General features: G+C 40.6%; 1 protein-coding gene across 6 annotated transcripts in view; it reads left to right on the top strand.

Annotated features, from left to right (window-relative positions):
- PLXNB2 (plexin B2) overlaps positions 1–15,749 on the top strand; it is a 503,243-nt gene that overhangs the window by 414,730 nt on the left and 72,764 nt on the right. For all 6 annotated transcript variants that reach the window (XM_029617384.1, XM_029617385.1, XM_029617386.1 and 3 more), the window contains 2 exons: positions 9,064–9,196; positions 14,636–14,789. In XM_029617384.1, the coding sequence (XP_029473244.1) occupies positions 9,064–9,196; positions 14,636–14,789 (287 nt within the window). The remainder of the gene's footprint in view (positions 1–9,063; positions 9,197–14,635; positions 14,790–15,749) is intronic.

The following is a 15,749-nucleotide window of genomic DNA, read 5'->3' as shown; positions in this document are numbered from 1 at the left end:
TCCCCTGGAGGAGGAGAATTCACCACCTCATGGTGGGGACTTGCTCCCAGTGCTGGAAGTTCTTGCAGTGAAGTATGCACCAGTATGCAAGAACATTTTTTCTGTATTGGACAGGAGAGATTCTAATCACCTTAAGTTTTTAGGGATTTAAAGAGGCAAAGAAATTCTTCACTAGCTTTCATAACTGGACTCCCACTAGTTGGGGAATCCTCTGAACTACAGTTGAAGGAAAGACATCTTCAGAAACCCAGAGGTCTCATCCTCACTCGGGGTTGCCAGTAAAGCTGACATGGACTCCATTGGCAATGTCATTCTCACTGAAGCAACAACCAGCTCCTAAGGCTCTCCATGCCATTTACCTTGTCGGATTCTCACTAAATTATAGGAATCCTGAAGGACTCATTTATTCCTTATTAGACTGAACAAGTGAATGACGCAGCCTGTTTTATTGCAGTTTGGAACTTCCTCTTTTTGAGTGTGTGCACATAGAGAATTAGCTTATCAAAATAGAAAAACGATTCTGACATGCAATTATTAGGATATAGTTGCAGTTTGAGGCCCTTCCTGGGTTTTTTACATGCTGCCTTCAGTGTTGTGTTATTTCTTATTTTACTTGTTTTAAATAGTTTTTAACATTTATTTTGATTTTTATTGGTTTAAGTAACTGAGCATAGTATGTTTTATGTTCTTTTATAAATGATATCTGTTTTATTTGTTTTTAATTTATGAATGTATGATTGTAAACCACCTAGGAATGTTGATAGGTGTTCTATACATTTTTAAATTAAAATAAACTTTTATATTATGTACTTCTGCTTTTGTTCCATAGAAGGTAAACTTTGAAGTACTCACAAATAAGTTTCATACCCATTATGATTATTGAACAAGCTAATATTAATAATTATTTGCTAAAGCCTTATTTGGTGTGATATGACAGTTTTTTAGGAGAAAATATCTAGTTGTATCTAGTTTGTTTATAGCTCTTATATGCTTTGCTCTTTAGCTCACTTCATGGTTTTCTACCTTGAATTTGAATTTCTTAAAATGTATTATCTGCCTCATCACAATAACAAGAGTTCAAGGTGGATTACAATGCAAAGAAAACATACACAAAACTTTAGAATTATACAAAAGGCAACTGCCTCCGAGCATCCACACCAGATTATGCTATATTATGAACATAAAGTTCTGCAGTTGTAAAGTCCTAGAAATTATATATGTGTGTCTCAACTAAAGTCTTGATTGAACAGAGAGGTTTTTAAAGCCTTTTTGAAAGAGCTGTGGCATTTAGTAATCCTAATATGGTCTGGCAATGAATTCCAAAAAAGTGCCTTAAGTTGTTACTACAGTATATGAAAGGATATTGAGCTCTTCTGCATAGCCCCAGTATTGTCAGCCATAATACATCACCACATTAAGGAATCTAACTAGAAATTCCCTTAGAATTCGACAGCATCAACAAATCCCTGTTGACCATCACGCTGCTCCATGGATAGTACGGGTAGATCCTTCAACACAAAACCATCCCCCACAAGTCTCATCAATTAACGTGCTGAAGCGCTCAGCTCCAACATCGATGGTGCCACTATCTGCTGCACCAAGTGTGTCGCATGAACCTTGGAATGTAAGGTCTGTGCCAATAGCAATAAATATTGGTGGAGTAAAAAGATCACATATAAAGCGACAAGATAAAGGAATGAAGGTGTGAAATAAAGTGAAGGCTGTTCACTTCTTAAAACATCACTGAGGAGAATTACACCTTTCAAAGTCTGAACTGATTGATTTAATTGTGATGAGTTAATTTCAATTCAATACAATCCCACGACACGGCCATGTTTTGCCAGTGGAGCTGCATTGGGAGGAACCCACAACAGTATCTAGAAGTGAAATATAAATATTCAAAATCTGTGAACAGGAGCAAAAATTGTATGGCTAGAAAACACTAATTGCTGTGCAAAAAAAACTACTCACTCAAGAGCCCTAAAATATGAGACACACAGAAAACATTTTAACATATAAAAAAAAAATGTACTAGAGCTAGAAACTTAAAATAAGTTTTAACATAGAAAAACATAAATTAATGTAAACAAGAAGATTGGTGGTTAAGAAATATCAAAAAAAATTTATGAAAATTTATTACAAGTAAAACTGAAGAGGCCCTAGAGCAAGGGTTAACAAAACACAGGTAGGGTAAAAAAAAACATTTTTTCCAGAAATCTGACAGCTTCTGGCAAGACTACTGCCACAGGAACCAAATACAAAATATCAGATTAGTGATCACAATTGGGATTAATCTAAATTCAGACTACAAAGACTCAGTGGTCAGACAAAAGAGGAATCACCAAGAGATCCTATAAATATGTAATGAAGAATTTTAATTCAAAATTATTAGGGAAAATTAGCCAAAAGGCAAACGTATGGAAACACGAGCAGGAAATGGAGTAAATGGAAATAGCAGAGGGAGAAAAGACTAATATATGGAACTTAAGATGAAAGGCATTAAGAAGAGCCATGTAATGCAGAAAAAAAGGGGGAAATAACAAATGAACCTTATATGTACCTCAGCTGAAGTCCAAAGAGGGTTTAAAGAAGCCAAAACACTGAGGGCTGCTCAACGTGGCAGGAGAGCGGCTAAGGAAACTAAAGTAAGGATAAAAATAAATACCAAAAAACTGAATCGGAGGATGGAAAAAAGAGGCCATACCTCTGATCAAAGCGAGTAATGGCTGAACAGTGCTCAAAAAGAGGACAGAAGATAAGAGTTTAAACGGAAAAAATTCTTAAAGAACTCATTAGGTAGAATAGGAGGGCAAGCGCTGCAGATGCGTGAGCATAATATAAAGCCAATGAAAAGGCAAATGAAATGAGGAGGAGAATGTGAACCATGATCTGAAAAAGTATTCGAATGACATAGAAACTGACTTGTACCTCAACCGAAGATGGAAAAAGTTTTAGATAGGTGAACAGCCAAAAAACAGCTGAGGAAAAAATGCAGTTAGATGCAAGGACCACTTAAAAAGCATATATACTGGATATCGAATTGAAAATACACATACCTTATATTGAAATTTATTTAAACTTAAAGAAGGAGCCTATTAGAGGCAGAGAAGGTATTTATACCGCATAGTACATCTACAAGAAGAGGGCAGATTAGAACGCAAAAAATAGGTCAGCAACAAGGAAGGAAAGTAGAGCCGGGAGGTACGTTTAGTAAGAGGAAGTGTGTGTGCTGTGACATGCGTGCACCGTCTGGCAAAGTAACGACTGGTGCAGAAGAATTATCTACTAAAAAAAAAAAAAAGTACCAAACATGCTGAGCAGACAGGGAATCACATGATCAAATGTAGCCAATCCCAGTGTAAAGCACTAGTAAGGAGTTTCTAAATGTTAGATAATGAGAAAAAGAAAAGTACAAAAGAACCACGAAGATATCAGAAAAAAATATCTCAAAAAATGCCATTCAATGTCTTGAAGCCAAAAGCATAGAGAGATTCCAATTCAAATATCCAACACTGTTCACGACGAAGGAAGTGGGATATGAGATCACCTCCTCTAGTAAAGGGTTTAATAATGTCCAATGCAAAGCACCTAAGGTCATGTAGTGTGTGAGAATTCCTGCCAATGAGAAACAAATGGTGCCTCTAATCGTCCCATGCACAGGCATGAACAATGTTCAATAATTCTGGTACACAGTGTCCTTAAAGTTTTCCCAACATAGAGTGGCAGGGACATAAAATGATATAAATGATGCCTGTAGAAGAGCAATCGGCTAGTGTCTTAAATCATGTGTGTTGATTAAAGAAGGATGTGTAAAGGAAAAAAAGGGACAGTGAAAAGGGACAGACAGCACTGTTGACAAGGGTGGTGACCTAGTGGTTGTGATTTCATAGCAGGGGTCCAGAGTTCTGAAGAGATCAGATGATCACAAAGGCTGCACAAAGCGGAGCAAAATATAGGATTGGGCATAAAATGTTTGCGGATAGTAGAGCATACCATAGATACCCGATTTAAAAAGGGAAGGACACAAGTGTTTAGAGATCGTCAGCCCTAGGGAGGAACAGCAGATCTCTGTTAACATATAAGGCATGCTTGTAAGCGTGCCTGATGAGCCTAGAGGGATAACCCCCAGCTTTAAAACTGACAATCATGTTGATAGCTTTAGAGATGAAGTCCACCTGAGTAGAACAAAGCCGTCTGGGTCTAAAAAATTGACCCACAGGGATATTGTCCCTCAAAAAAGGAGGATGGAGACTTGAATAATGAAGAAGCGTGTTTCAACTGTAGGCTTTCAGAAGATGTAAGTTTCAAAGGAATCATGTGATACTATTACTAGGGTGTCCAAAAAGGAAAATTTGAGAAGAGTGAATATGATGATCAAACTGTAAATGGGGATTAGAGCTATTTAACCAATCATAAATCATGAAAAACTGTACATCAGTACCTGTCCAAATCATAGATATGTCGCTATAATGAAGCCACAGAAGGAAAAAAGGTTTAGAGGAGAATGAGTATATAAAGATGGTTTCAAAATGAGACATTTAGAGGCAAGCGATAGAAGGTACCTTTTGTAGCACCCATCACAGTACCTTAGATCTGCTGATTATGTATCAAGAAAGACAAAATAATTCCGTGTAAGGGCCAGATGTGTGAGGGTCACCAGGAAGAACATAGAAACTTGTCAAGGGAGTGCCCTCTGATTTAAGGTGTGTTCTACTATGATAATAGCTTCTTCCTGAAGAATATTAGAATATAAAGATATTACATCCAAGGTAACTGGAAAAAAAGGATGAGGAGCAAAGGGTACAGTTTCCAATATAGAGATAAAATTACTAGTATCATGTACATATGAGGTAATCTGAGACACGAATGGATGAAGAAATTCGACAAAGGTTCCAAAAGGGCGGCTTGGTGGATTAACCATGGACTTGTGAACTTTAGGGAGGGTATAGAATGTAGGACTACCAAATGTTTTTCTTTAAGGAAGGATGCTTCACGCGATGTAAGAAAAGTGCTTTCCTGTACAAGGGAAGAAATTGTGGAGGGTAAGTACAGTAGTGGGATCACCCAGTAGGGGCCAATAGTACTGGGAATCAGATAATTTTAGACCACTCAGCCTCTGTGATGTAGGCTGAGTGGTCTAAAATTATTATGCCACCGCCCTTATCAGCTGACTTAATGACAGTTAAGTTAGAATCAGTTGATCGGATTGCAAGAGTTTCTGCCTTAGAGAGATTAAAATGTTGACAAGCATTTGAATAGACTCAAGTTGTGAAAGGTCATGAAAAATAGCATTCTCAAATGCTGCTATTTGGGGGTCCATTGGGCCTGGTGGGTACCAACTGGATCACTTAGAAACAACAGATGGGTCCGAAGGAGGCTGTGTTGTAATGGAAAACAATTTTAGCTTAAGCAAGCGCAGAAACAATATATATAGGTGCGTGTGTGAAAGGCATCATAAGAGATGGTAGGCACAAAAGAGAGCCCACGTTGTAGGATCTAAAACTCATACAGGCCGATACTGTAAAGTATGCTCAGCTGAGCTCACTGTTTAACACACTGTTGTACATGCATTTTGGACGCGCATCCACAGCCCCTTATACAATAAGGGTTTAGCACGTCATAATGCATGTCCAAACCCCACCCAAAAAACTAATAGCGCTCATCACATGCAAATACATGTTGATTAGGCTGTTAGTAATTTGCACCAGATATCGTAAAAAAATGTGCACCCGATCTGCACATTTTATACATTTTACAGCCCAAAAAAATGTGTACAGAAAAGCAGAAAATACTGCTTTTCTGTATATCCTCTGACTTAATATCCTAGCAAGGAACCAAAATGGTTAAAAATAAATACATTAAAAAAAAAAATGCAGGTATGTCAGGTTAGGAAAACAGATGCTCAAGTTTACGAGCGTCCGTTTTCCTAACCCGTGACTGTCAGCGGGTTCGGAAAACGGATGCTCGAAAAATTGAGCATCCATTTTCTGAACCCACTGACAGCCATCTCTCCTGGGTTTCCGCTGCTAAGGAGGCACTAGGGATGTGCTTTTTTCCCTAGTGCCTTCTTTTTAGCGTGACCCCTCATTTAAATACAGTATCCCGCGCCCAGGAGAGGTGGCCGGGTGCAAGTTTTCCCGCACACTTTACAGTATCGGCCTGATTGGAGGTAAGAGATCTGTTAGATAAATTAAAGATTGGCAAAGTAGAAGCACTATTATTTATTGCCACAGATTCACCATTCGTTGCTGATAGGAGTGTGTGATGCGATCAGGGTGCTCTGGACTGCATTGGCGAGTGCGGCCGTGGGGCCAAAGGTACTGTTGAGGGACCATAGACTGTACTGTTGAGGGACCATAGCTGATCTAAAAAAAATGCTACAAAATCTGAGGTGTAGAGCAAGATGTAGAAACTGAAGGACATTGTTCTTCGTCCAAAGAGTCACCAAAGAGGATCGATCAAAAGTGATCCGTTTACGTTTTGAGCATTAAGAGAGTCATCTGTGGCATCCCTTTGGAACTTCTTATATTTTTTAGCTTTGAGATTGGAACGAAACTTCTCAAGATTGTGGGTCCCTCCCAACACAGCTCCACCGGCGAAGCATGAAAAAATATGACATCTGAGCCAATAATGCTAGGTCCCATCTTGGTGTCAAGGAAGCACACACACTCTGGCAGAGCCTTGCACCAATGGCACATTTCTTCTCTATGGTGACAAAAGGTATTGCCACAAAGGGGAGCCACTTAGGCTCTTTTCTAGATTACCAGTGCCACAGACTTCTTTCCATGCTCAACTAATGAGCTGAGACAGATCCAGGAGCCATTGCCCTGGGAAAGAGCCTTCCTATGTTTGAGGGATCAAGAGGGGGGAAGCTTCCTGCCTTAATGACTTGTGCCAGGAGCCTGATGATGCTTAACTCCTTGACAGTGTCTCCAATGCTTGACCTCTCACCAATGCTTGGGGCTCTTGCTCACTGATGCCTGACTTTGCCTTTGGGCCTCCGTCTTCTAAGCACAGTACTGCTGCATCCTGGGGAACATTTGATAAGGCTGTGGCAATTGGAAAAGTCATGGTCCGGGTCCAAGCAATGATAGCATAAGGAGTGTATATATGATAGACCTCCAGTACCCACATATGCAAGCCTTGAACCTGTTTACCTTGAGCTTCTTGGCCTCTGGCATCTTCGTTGACATAATTGCAGTAGCACAAGGCTAAAGATTGAAAAAATTATAAGTGAGAGACTGGATTAAGTCCATGCAGTAGTTCAGAAGAAAAAAGACTGTGTCTCACGAGACAGCTCATGCATGTGGGAGATCCTGTGAACTGAGCTTTAACAACCATGTCCATGTTGACGCTGTCAGAATAGTTACCCATGCATAATGGCTAATTCATGCCTACTTGTTGACTGAGAACTGGTTGAACAGCAGGCTACAAAGTGTGGTGATAAATGGAGTCCACTTTGAAGGCAGTGTCAAGTAGTGTACACCAGGGCTCAGTATGGAGACTGGTTCTTTTCAATATCTTTGTGAGGTAACTTGAGGGGAAAAGGTTTGTTTGCAAATCATACAAAAATCTGTAACTGAGTAGATATACTAGAAGGGGTGAAAAAAATGGAAGGGGACTTGAAAAAACTGATTGACTGGTAAAGGATTTGGAAAACTTAGCCTCTATGTGCTTGACTCCTTTTTTCAATCACACTGATAAACTTAGTTAAAATTTAAAATTGCAGGTGAGATTTACATGTACCTCAACCATGAAACATGTTCCAGAAAGAAAAATATATGTAATTCATCAATTAGTCGTCATATTAAAATTCATCATTGGTACTTCTATAACTTTAACTATTTTTCTTTTTATTATTTGTGCCTACTTTGTAAACCGTTGTGATGGTAAATAACTTAACGACAGTGTAGAAAAGATTTTAAATAAATAAATAGATGCTAAAAAATATCAAATCCATGCATTGGATTGTAAAAAATCCATTAGCCATGTACCAATAAGAGGAGCAAGAAAAAATCTAAATGGTGAATTTTAAAAGCCCAGCGCGCACATCAGTTAGGAGATGCATACACAAGTCGAACTTACCTGCACCCACGGAATTTTCAAAGCACCCACTTGTGTGCGCATCTCCTGCTGTGCACACATCTCACTCGGATTCAAAAAGGGGTGAGGCATGGGCATTAAAGGGTGTAGCCAAGAGATGTGTGCGAAAATACTCGCATGCCCAGGTCTAATGTCATGTAACTTTACTTCTGCTATGGAGGAGGTGTAAGTTTAAAAAAAAAAAGGCAGCTATATCAGAGTGGTTTAAAGGGTTTGGGGTAACTGGGGGGGGAATAAAAGCTATTAAACCGGGGGGGTTGGAGGACTGGTGAAACTGGTCATGGTGTGGATGTGTGTCGGATACAAAATTCTCCAGTTACACGGCTCAGACCCGGATGTGTGCAACCGTGCGTGCCCAGGTGCAAAATAGAGGGCACACATACACGCGCCTATGCTATCCTGTATGCACATATGTTATAAAATAGCTGCATCCCTGGGCGTGTGCCAGTGCACATCTGTCAGTGTGCCCGCGCCCAACTTTGTAAGTTACCATTCCTGAATAATTTACATTGATCTCAAGAAAATCAATGTAATAATGCAATTCAGGTTCATAAGGAAGGGGATCAGCAGGAAAATAGGAAGTAGCAATGCTTTTGTAGAGGTCACTTGGGAGGCCCCTCTCCTCACCTGAGTACTTTTTGAGTTATGAGGGCAGTACCTTTTCAAACTAAACATTGAGAAGATGTTTGAAATGATACAAGACTTGCAACACAAGCCATGCAATATGTGTTTGCAGCATTGCTATCACTGGCTGACCCAGGAGCAGAGGACCTGATATGGGAATTGTACCCAGGCTTCCTCCACATGGCTGACCCAGCATGGAGCCTATGTTTAACGTAGTAAAACTGATTGATAATGAATGTTCTTTTTTTTTTTCGTGTGCTTTTGGCATTGAAATTAACCCATGGGATATTGCATGGATTTAAGGTTAATCGGGCTGTCTGGAAATTCTTCTTTCAGGTGTACGAGAAAAGTGAACTGCGATAGAGCTGCTGAGGAAAACCATTGGCTGTGGAGTCCAGGAGGCACGTGCATGGCCATTGTGAGTGCCAGCCCTGAAAGCATGAGTCGGAAGCACACGGGGTCTAGAGAGGTAAGGAAACAGGCTCTTTCTGCCCCGGCTCTGGATGAGCTGGCGATAGGCACTACAGACCCGCATGAAGTGGCCCATTTGAAGATGAAGGGAAGAAAGTTATGTTCCGGTTATCTCTGATTTAGTTGAGATGAACAGTGCCGACTGTCTTGGCCTTTAGATATTTTTGCTAGGTCCTTCCTTATGCTCGGAAAGAGCCTAGTTACTCAACTGATTATTCAAGCAAAATGAGTGTCCTTTTACAATCACTGTATTTCTCAATTGGGCATAAAGAGAAATAGCTTAGAAAAATGTTAATCTTGTCAAGCTCTTCATTTCTTCCAAGCCCATGTTATCCTGTCAAATTACATAAGATTGCAATTGCCTCAAGACACTGACACTAATAATTGTGGCAAATAATTCATACAGTTTTCCAGCTGAGAAAAGATTTTCATTCTTGAGGCTATATTTTAAATAATTTTCTTAAAGATATTAGATGTCCAATATATTGAAATATTTATTAGTCAAATACCGATTGACTTTATTCACTAGCAGTCTCTTAATGGTAGGAATAGTGGTGTTGGCAAATTTGAGAGAGATTTTAAGAGGAAGTAGATTTAAATTAGCAGCCCAGCATATTCTTCAGAATATCAGCAGCTCCCTCCTTGCCATTGCCATTCTTAAAATGGGAAAATGAAGCCTGTGGTAAGAGGGGAAAGGTGGGCCCTGTGAGCACCTGCTGGCCCTGCCCATACTGCTGCTGCTACAAGATGAAGATAGGAATCAGAAAGAAGTGAGAAGGCCCAGAGAGGAAGACTGAGCCTGGAGCCCTGGGTGCAAAAATATCTAATTAGGCAACTACCTTTTTTTTTTTTCTTCCGATCTTATTCCCTAGGTCTCTTTCCTTTTTTCCCTGAACATATTTATCACCTTTTTTTGTTCAGTTGGTACTCCGAAAAGTAGGCAGCTTCTTGCGATAGCTGTGGACTTCTCTGTTCCCATCTTCTATTACGTGTCCCAGCCTTCAGAAGCTTTGGCAGAAGGTATAGCAGGAGGATAATAGAAATCGAACCACTTTTCAAAATGGCAGCACTCTAACTGGTAACATCTGACTCTGCAGCAAAGAGTAAAAGTTAGTAACACTAGCAAGAGCATGTGGACAATGCTGAACTGCACGATGGCATTCACCCATTATCCCCCTTCGGCAATCAACACATGGCACATAAGCACTAAATGACCAAAACCTACCGTGACATACAGCATGGGCAGCACCCCAACAGACCTTCATTGACGTTGTGCAACAACTCTGCTGGATTCACATGCGTGAAATGACTACGGGGATGCTATCACATGAGCGTGTACTACAGAGAGCACATGAGTTCATCCTTATAGCCAGACACATACTTACAGTAATGCTAGCATTCAAAAAAATCAGAAACTCTGCTCACCAAGGTTTAAAATGAGTTCCAGGAAGTCACATACCTTTTAGCTCACTTCCATAGCTCCTTGATAATAGCAGCTTTTTAAAATTGTAGATAGACTGAAAACTCCAGAACCAGAACTAAACCATCATTCAGTGCTTAGAGTTGTATGGAAATTTTTGGATCGGTATTTGAAAACTCTTCACAATACAGAAAAGTCAGGAAATAACAAAGATACAGGACCTAAAACAGTGTACATGTGTAAATGAATTTGATTCTGATATGGTTACAATAATATAGAAAAACTCTCATTGAGAACTTTATTCTCACTTTATTCTAAATTAATTTAATCAGATCTCCAAATACCATGAGTTAAACCTTGCCCAAGAGTAAAATAGCTGGCGGCTGGGTAGTGCCATGGTTCGCAAATTGTCCTATCTCCAATTTGAACTAGAAAAACTTCATTGTAGCAATCCTGTAGATGTCATGTGGAATTCAAGTAACTGTATTGATCCCGGAGAAAACTGGAGTCTTTGTAGGCTGTGATATATTTTTAAGGGCAAAAAGTAAGATGATGAAGCACCATGAGTTTTTCAGACCTCAGAAACTGCCTCTCCACATCTGATGAAGGAAACCTAGGAGGTCTTGAAAGCTGGGGGACTACAACGTCCTGTTTTGTAAAGTATTGTGGCCTATAGAACTTCTGTGCTGTGGATGTAATGGTACATTCCAAGAGTCCGTAGTAAAACAGCTGATTCCCTGAAGCATCTCCCCGATTGCCTATCTTCTCTGCATTTTAATTATTAATATTTTCAGTCATATTTGATAGTCTACTTTATCCATAATTCTGAGCAAGGCAGATTACAAAATAAGCAACATCAAGTAATAGAGCATAGCATACAAATTATGAAATCAAATACATAGCGTAGCATGGATGCACAAATGCAAGTGAGGAGAAGGAATGTTCCAAATAACAAAGGGGATGAAACAATAGTTAATGTGGGTTTATAGCTCCCCCATGTGGAATCTGCAATGGTATTCTCTTTAAAATGAATTTTAAAAGCCGGGCATGCGCCAGAATCAGGAGATGGCAGCACATGTGGTACTTGTGCGTGTCCACCCGATTTTATAAGACATCCAGATGTGCACAAGTGCCGATGCATGCACATCTCATAGGCCAAAAAAAGGGGGGGGGGGTGAGCGTTCTGGGGCGGGGCCAAGAGATGTGCGCACAAGTATCTCTGCGCCTGGGCGCAGGCCCAGTGCCAAGGAACATTGCTTCTGCTATGGAGGAGGCATAAGTCTTAATAAAACTGTTTTGTGGCATCTATGAGGGATTTAAGGGGTCTGGGAAACTGGGGGAATGCAGGCGAAAGAACCGGGTGGAGGTTGGAGGACCTAGTTCTAGACCAGGCGAACTGAAGGACAAACTGGTGAAACTGGTCATGGCATGGACACACGCCTGTTAAAAAATTCCCTCACATGGCTCAAATCTGGCTTACGCTACTGGGCATGCACAAGCTTAAAATTAGGTGCACGTATATGTGTGCTTAGGCTGTTTTATAGCATGCATGCATATGTACGCATGTATAAAATTGTTGAGTCTCTGGGTGCGCGCCGATAGACACACACATTTGCATCTATGCACCCATTTGAAACCATCCCTTAGTATGTTAAACCCCTGCCATCTTTTTAAGGTGTGGCATTTTTAGTTGACCCTTCCAGGGACAGCACATCCATGGCTGTTGCCTGGATTTGCTTGCTTTTAAAGAGGAAGGCATGTGGGGGTCTCTTGGAATGAGACCTGGGTTCAGAAAAGGAGACCAAGAGCTTTCACTCTTTTGAAGGACTGAGTCACAGCTTGGTATTTTTGTGTTCCCTGAGAGAGGAGTTTTTCCACCTTCTTCATCTCATATTTTAAGAGTTGTATTTTTTTTCTAACATGCCTGAGTACTCAGTCCAGGGGCTCATATATGTAATCTAAGGAGCGGTGTTGTAAGGAGGCCTGGAGGGAGGGATGGATCTTCATCCACTTTTTGGAAAGGAGACTTCCTGGATCCATCCTTAAGTCCATTATCTCAAGGAGAGAAGAGGAGTAAAACCAGTGCCTTTGAGGAACTAAGAGTAGTGAGGAGAAGGAAGAACAATGAGAGAGGTTTGAGGGATCTGGACTTTCTTTATCAGATTGTCTAAAAAGGACTATCCTATATCAATTGGGAGGAAGTTTACAAACTTCCACAAACTGATTTGGAAGAAAGAGAAATAATAAACTTATTAACTGGACTTGGATTAGCACATCAATATAAGTCTATTGAAACAGAAAAGGTCACAAATTTATTCAAGAAGTAACTATATAACAACCTATTTTGACATATCCAAGCTGTAACTAATTTTCCCATCAACTATACAATTTATCAGTAAAAGTTATGATGGAATCCAATTTATTGCTTCCAGTGTGCTTATTGCTGTAGTTTACCACAGAACACTTATCAGTTCTCTTTACCAAAAACTATACAGAGGGATTCTAGAAGGGTTATCGCGTTCCCCCTGCTAACTTAACTGGGATATTCAACTGCACGGCAGCACCACCCGACTATCTTAAAGTTAGCCGGATAAGTATATCCGGCTAACTTTAGGACAGCCCTACGGCACAACCAGAATTAGCTGCATTTGTTATGCGGCTCACTCCACTCCTCCCTGAACACCTCCTGCCTGCCCCCAGAATGCCCAGAATTCTGCAGCTAAATTCTAGGTGCAGGAGTCTGCGGCATTCTGGGGCCAGGTGGGAGGCGTTGTGCGGCTAGAACGTAGCTACATGCAGCTAGAACGTAGCTACATGCAGCATTTAATATTGCTAGTTAGCCTTTTAGACGGATAACTTTTTTCAGTTATCCGTCTAAATGGCATTTGAATATCAACCTCTCAGATAACATAAGTGCTTGGGAAGATCTGACTGTAAGAATTGTGTTTGGGGTGTGTTTCCTGAGGCCTTTATCTGGGATTACAAACCCATGGGTTATGCAAGCACATACCATAGCAGTTAATAACTTAGACACAAGTTTGCTTCAAAACCTAATCTTAAATTTTTTTTCCTGAAAGAAAGATAGCTTGTATTATAGATGGATCTCTAAAGTGTCTCATTCCAAATACTTAGGGTTTAATTTATTGCTGGACCCACGAGGGACCTCCAGTCAAGCTTGCTGAGATGATCTCATGTTTTTTGGTGACGTGCTAGTAGATCTGCTTTAAACATTTGAAGATTATAGACAGAACCTTGAATTTTTCCCTTATTGATGCAGGATCCCTGGGAGAGACAAAGTATGATAGCTAAATTAGTTTTTTTCCCCGTCAGTAGCCTTGCAGCCATATTTGAAAGGAGTTGCAGATGCATAAGGGATTTTTGTGGGATGCCCTGATACAATTGCAACAGTCAAGCCTCTGCTAATGAATAGGTTATGGGCACGATTGTTATGCTAACTGAATAGCTACAAAGCCTGCGGGTATGTTTACTCTGAAAATTGCAGCAGAGGGAAGTGCATCTGTCAAGATTTTCACTTCCCTTTTTCCACGGATTCTTTTACCAATCAAAACTATGTGCATACGTTTTTTTTGTTTTGTTTTTATCTACCCTGCCCTACCATGCTCCTGCCTGGGGAAACTGCTTCCTCTCCAATATACGTGAAAGTTGGCGTACTGGAACTACACCCGGGGTGGGCAATGTCCCAAGAGCCATTTTTCCTTGGGTAGAATGCTGTTTTATTCGAGGAAATGGCTTTCAAGCGTGCCTTTTTTCCTCGTAGTTGCCACTTGCTAAGAGATCAGAACTGTTCTCATGTTGAGTTGTTGACGGTTTTCCATTTGTTTTAAATTTAAGTAAATTGTCAAGGAGATTATTTTCTTTATCCCCTTCTTAAAAATCTTCTTTTCCTTTGACCATTCTGATCGCATCATCTTCAGTAACTGGAAAGGAAGCCTCCTGTGAGGTGGAGAGAAATTGTTCTCACGGTTTCAGTTTTAAAGTGAATGACTTTCGTTGTAGGTCACCCTGACTGTTAGCCCCCCGATAACGTTAACGGAGGATGACCAGCTGAAGTGTGAGTTCCTTGGGAGGACCGTTGTGGCACGCCTGGAGCCCTTGGGAAGCATTACATGCGAGACTCCGACAGAAATACCTCTCACGCCAAGAGGAAAAGGTAAAGAGATTTGTTCTGCTGCCTAGGAGGATATCTGCAGTTGGGTTGACTGCAAACACCTGATCTGCTCTTATATTGCAGTTTAGAAAGTCATTTTATTGAGCATGCATGAGGGATTGTAGTGTAACCTATACTCCCTGTTCTCTGTACATTTACACCTAGCTTTTCTCCATTATATAATTGGACACTACTGATATTAGAAATGTTTCATTCTGGCGAGACCTGGATTTAGGCATAGGCAACCAGGTGCCAGATTTTGAAGGCATGAATAATGCAGGCTTTCTTTATTAGGGCAATGTGCTAGCATAGCTTCAAAGCAGCACAGCCATGATTCTCTGCCTATGGGCACCAAAATCTTAAATCCAGCCCGGATTGTGCCTGTAAAATAAAAGGGAAATTGCATTTCATCACAATGTACAATAGTACAACCAGGCCGCTTTACAACTGCAACTGCACAAAAACGCATCACCAATCCAAGCAGTAAATAAGTGTAATATACCTTGTTGCTGCCACAGTCTGTTTTGTGAGAGGGGCCTTAGCTGATGAATTGGAAACGGGTGTTGTGGGCACTGCTATGGAAACTCTAGGGAGAAGGATAGTGCAGTAGCTTGAAATATTCTGATTTCAGATTAAATAGGCCTAGAGCAGTATTCCATTTCTGTTTTGTTTTTGGCTAAGGGTGCAAGTGCAGGATCTGAGCTATGAACTTTTGACTAAGACCAAAAATCTATTACAGTATTGGTGTGGGGGGAAGATTTGATGCCATAGGAGCCAGCTCTGTGGGTGCTGGAGAATCCCTAATATCTGATCTGATCTTCTCTTCTCACCTCTTGGCTGTCAGCGACTCTGAAAGATTACAGGCGACATAGGCTGATCTGATAGAGGAGGTTCAAACACCCACAGAGCTGGTGCCCTTGGTTAATGCCATGCTTCCTAATCCCCAGTGGGGACACTTTCATG

This window comes from Rhinatrema bivittatum, chromosome 9, assembly GCF_901001135.1.
Source record: "Rhinatrema bivittatum chromosome 9, aRhiBiv1.1, whole genome shotgun sequence".
NCBI classification, from domain to species: domain Eukaryota; kingdom Metazoa; phylum Chordata; class Amphibia; order Gymnophiona; family Rhinatrematidae; genus Rhinatrema; species Rhinatrema bivittatum.
The sequence above is the reverse complement of the archived record's forward strand: the minus strand, read 5'-3'. Positions and strand labels throughout refer to the sequence as shown.